Source organism: Nematolebias whitei, chromosome 4 (assembly GCF_014905685.2).
Source record: "Nematolebias whitei isolate Nwh7 chromosome 4, NemWhi1, whole genome shotgun sequence".
Lineage (NCBI taxonomy): Eukaryota > Metazoa > Chordata > Actinopteri > Cyprinodontiformes > Rivulidae > Nematolebias > Nematolebias whitei.
In genome coordinates, this window is record NC_056501.1 from 4,705,077 (window position 1) to 4,709,339 (window position 4,263).

General features: G+C 41.8%; 1 protein-coding gene across 1 annotated transcript; it reads left to right on the plus strand.

The window, feature by feature from the left end:
• The first annotated feature begins 1,733 nt into the window (after window positions 1–1,733).
• Window positions 1,734–4,048, plus strand: nanos1 (nanos homolog 1). Its single transcript, XM_037675607.1, has one exon. The coding sequence runs from the start codon at window positions 1,920–1,922 to the stop codon at window positions 2,586–2,588; it is 669 nt and encodes a 222-aa protein (XP_037531535.1). The 5' UTR covers window positions 1,734–1,919; the 3' UTR covers window positions 2,589–4,048.
• The last annotated feature ends 215 nt before the right edge of the window (window positions 4,049–4,263 follow it).

Consider the following 4,263-nt stretch of genomic DNA (forward strand, 5'->3'; position numbering starts at 1 on the left):
TTGCATTCCAGACATTTTATTGTGTTTTCTTTAATGATCTGATCACAGAATTACGATTTTTCTTCGTTAAATCACCACCGCTTTGCTTCTTCGTTGTATTTCTCCCAGCCATGCAAAGAACTCTTGAACAACAGAGTAACTTCTACATGGATTTATAGCCCTTCATCCGATGTTATGCATCATTCCGCTGCTAATTTCACTTCCTTGTCGAATATATTCATGCAACCTCGAGGCAGCAGCAGAATTAGCTTTAGTTAATGGCACAGTATTAATTCCTCTTAGTCACAACAAAATAAAGGGATAATGTGTGCATGAATTTTTCAGATGCACTGCAGCAACACAGGGATCGACTCACAGTCTCTACTGGCTTGCAGAAAAAGAACTGTTGATTAAATGCATTATTAATGCTTTAGGATAAAATTCATATTTGGCACCAGCAGGGTGGAGTGAAAACCCAATGAGGAGTCAATACTCTTTCAGTTTAAGTTGCTGAGCACATAAAACGATAAGAAATAGCCTCCACGACATTGCAGCTCAGTGAACCAAGCACTCATTCTGCTTTTATCACTCGGCGTTGTAAGATACTGCATTCTTATTACATCTGTTGGAAATGGACGCGATGCTTCCAAGTCAGTGCGTTCCTGCATGCAGCCTTCCCCCTGGAAGTTTTAATTAGAACACCAGTCACTCGTGCTATCGTTGTTTCAAGAGAGCTGCTTCCACATTCCTCAGATGCCCACTTAATCACAGGATCAGAGGCCCACAGTGAGAGGTCTGTGCAGGATGGCTGCCTGGTGCGTCCTCTGGATCCTACCTAAGAAACGGCTTCGCTTCACTTATATACACACAACAATGGAAACTTCTGTCTTCTTACAGCAACTTCATTATGAAAATTATTGTTTTACTAATTAAATACGGCAAATCTAAGACATGCTGAGTGGCTTTATAATTAATGTCAACGCAATTTTTTTTTTTTTTTTTTGTTCTGTGAGTTGGCATGAAAACATTCACTTATTTGGGTGTGTGTGTGGTGGTGTTTGGCCGTTAATGTCTAAAATCACTGAAGCAGCCCAAGTTTGGGTATTTTATTGTACTCACTGTTTAGAGTCAGAGAGAGTCAGAGTCAGAGTTTAAGAGTTTAACACGTGTTGCTCAGCATTATTCTGGTGGCTTCTAGTTTTTATTTGTGAACATCTACAACTCCATATGTGTTGTTGTGTTTGTTTAAACCAGTTACATAAAAGTGCAGTAAGTGCAGGATGCTGCCCCCTGTTGAAAACGGATCTGCAGCTCGTGTTTACCTCCCACACCCACTGATGTGAGGTGATTCTTTTTACATGTTCATTTTCAAAGTGCTCTTGGTTATTTCTGAGGTGATTGTTTTATTTGCAACAAGTTCCTTTAAAACAATCAAACAAGGAGTTCATATTTTTGTTTCCAAAGTGGATTTTTTTTGGCACATACACTTGAACATGTGATATAAAACAGTTGTGCTTTAAACCAACAGGGAGCAAAGATAATAAAAAAAAAGTCCTCATAAATTAAACATGTTTTCTAACTAAATCAGTCACTGCCTGCGTGTTTTTGGAGGTTCGTTAACTATTAAAACCTTTTTCTATGAAACGTCCAGAGTGACTGATGTTTCCACAGAGCCTTCCTGCAGGAAAACAACTCTGTCCAAATGTGGTTTGGAAGAAAATGGGGGGGGGGGGGGGGGGTTCTGGTCCCGATCTGAAACTTGGGTTCGAGGAGGGAGCGCCCCGCCCTCCAGCTCCATAAAACCAGAGCGCGTGTTTGCAGGACGCGCACAGGAAACAGGACGGCTGGAGTGCACGTCGCTGTACATGAAGTTCTCCTGGAGCTGAACTCTTCACGGATTAAACTGGCTGCTTCGTGTTCTGACGGCAGCAAAACGAGCCATGGATTTTCTCAACCACAACTATCTGAGCGCGCGCAGTCCATACGACTACACGTTTAATTTCTGGAACGACTATCTGGGGCTGACGACTTTGGTTACGAAGAACAATAAGCTGAGCATGCCCCAGAATCCCAACTCCATCACCGAGTCGCTCAAGGCGACTCTGGGTTTGGACGATTCCCCGGCGTGCCCGTGCGTAATTGCGAGCGGCGTCGGAGAGAGCGGACACATGGACTGCTGCTGCCCGCCCGGGAGCCCCCCGCCGCCCTCCATCCTGGACTTGAAGGAGCGTTTCTCCATCCTCAGCCCGTTCCAAAGCCAGCTGCCCGAGCGGGACGTGGGCTTCGGCGGGAGCTTCGCGGGCTTCGATCTCTTTGGCATGGAGCGGAAGATGCGCAAACCCGCGTCCAGGTGCAAACAGGAGCCCAAAATCTGCGTGTTCTGCCGAAATAACGGCGCGCCCGAGGAGGTGTTCGGCTCCCACGTCCTGAAAACCCCGGACGGCAGGGTCGTGTGTCCGATTCTGAGGGCCTACACCTGCCCCCTGTGCAGTGCCAACGGGGACAATGCCCACACCATCAAATACTGTCCACTGTCTAAAGAGCAGCCGTGCCAGCGGCCATTAAAGGGGGGGAGGGCTGTGGGCGGTAAGAGGATGAAAATATTTTAAATAACTTGAGACCATAAAGTAAACTGAATTGCACTGAACAATTTCCAGATGACTGTTTTATGTTGGCTTCATAAACATACTGATGATTTGATCGTTTCCTTCTATAAGATTTCTTATATTTTTATAGTTCTTTTATCCTCATAGAATAACTTTATGCTTTATACTTTGGATCTTCTGTCATTATAGTTTGTAGTCATTTGAGAGTGTGCATATGAATACACATTTGTTTGAATAATCAAAAGGTGTGAATACATTTTATTCAAAGTATTTTGCTCATGTAGGGGGATTACACTGACACGGTCACAGGGGATGAATGTCGTAGCTTATTTCTGCCAAGTATTTTTGTACAGCGAGCTAATCCCCCTGCTAATTTCTTTCATGTCTTAGAAAACCAAAGTTATGTTTGCCATTAAAGAAGCTTGAGAATGTGTCATTAATGACTCCGACTGGAGGAACTCTGATCTCATCTCCCTGAAACAACTCACATTTTCTGAGTTGCTCTAAAAGTTGCTCAATCTGAGTGGAGGAAACGTGAATTGATGCCAAACATTTGTTTTGATAAATGGCAAAGTTTGACGTCACAAACAATCAAAAACAAGAAGAAGCTACTTTTTTTATGTTTACATTCCCAGAAGAGGGTGACACACTGGATCTTTTAGTTTCTCCCTGTCAGGTCTTGATCATGTTCCTTTGTTTGGGTTTGTCCTGACTGTTCCCTGGAGAGGCTCATGGGCAGGTCTGCTCTGCTAAATGAGCTGGACTGAGGCCTGTTTACCTTGCAGGGGTGAAAAATAGCAAATGAATGTCAGTAAACAATAATTCTATTATTTCTTACCTGAAGAATCCCAAAAAAAGATGCAAACATGTTGTGAATGTATGATTGAACGTGTCACTTGCAGGATGACAGTTTTGTTTACCAAAGGAGTACAACTGTGGAAGACAAATGAAAGATTTGCTGTATTGTAAAAAATAATAATAAAACACGTTTTTTCCAGTATTTTAACATTACAAGTGACTTCAGAGGGTACTACCTCAACGGGATTTTGTACTTACATGTAAAATGTTAACAGCAGTTTATTGATATAGTGCTGCCATTTATAATAAGGGTTTTGATAGTATTTTTGATCTTTGTATAACATAATTTTATTTTCTTTTTTGTGCATTTAACATAATGGAAGTGAGTTTCCAGAAGCTATAAGCATAGTTCACCCACGGGTGACTGTGTGTAAATAATGAATATGCCCACACTTTTTAAAGATTAGATGTCCAATATTGCATTGAGAGTGTAAGAGAGTGGATATTGAAGAAAAAAATGCCACTTTTAACAGATTTTGATTAAATGACTTAAAAAAAAACACTGTTGAACTTTGTTATTTATATTTTACAATATTTGACTGTATGCTGCTGTGCAGAATAACATGAATTCACTAGAGAAATAAAATTGTATCGACTATTTGAAACTCTGGTTGTGTTTTGTTTGTTCACTCGCGAAGATTTCCACAAAAACACAAGTTGTGTAAAAGTCTCAGATTGTGCAACTGGTTTTTAGACAAACTGGTTAAGAGACGATGAGAAACAAAGAGGCGGCTTTGTAAAGCCTGACTCTGCTCCGTTAATGGCTCACTCACTAACAGACTCTTTGAAGAGCTTCTTCCAAGCAGAGGGAAACGTCACG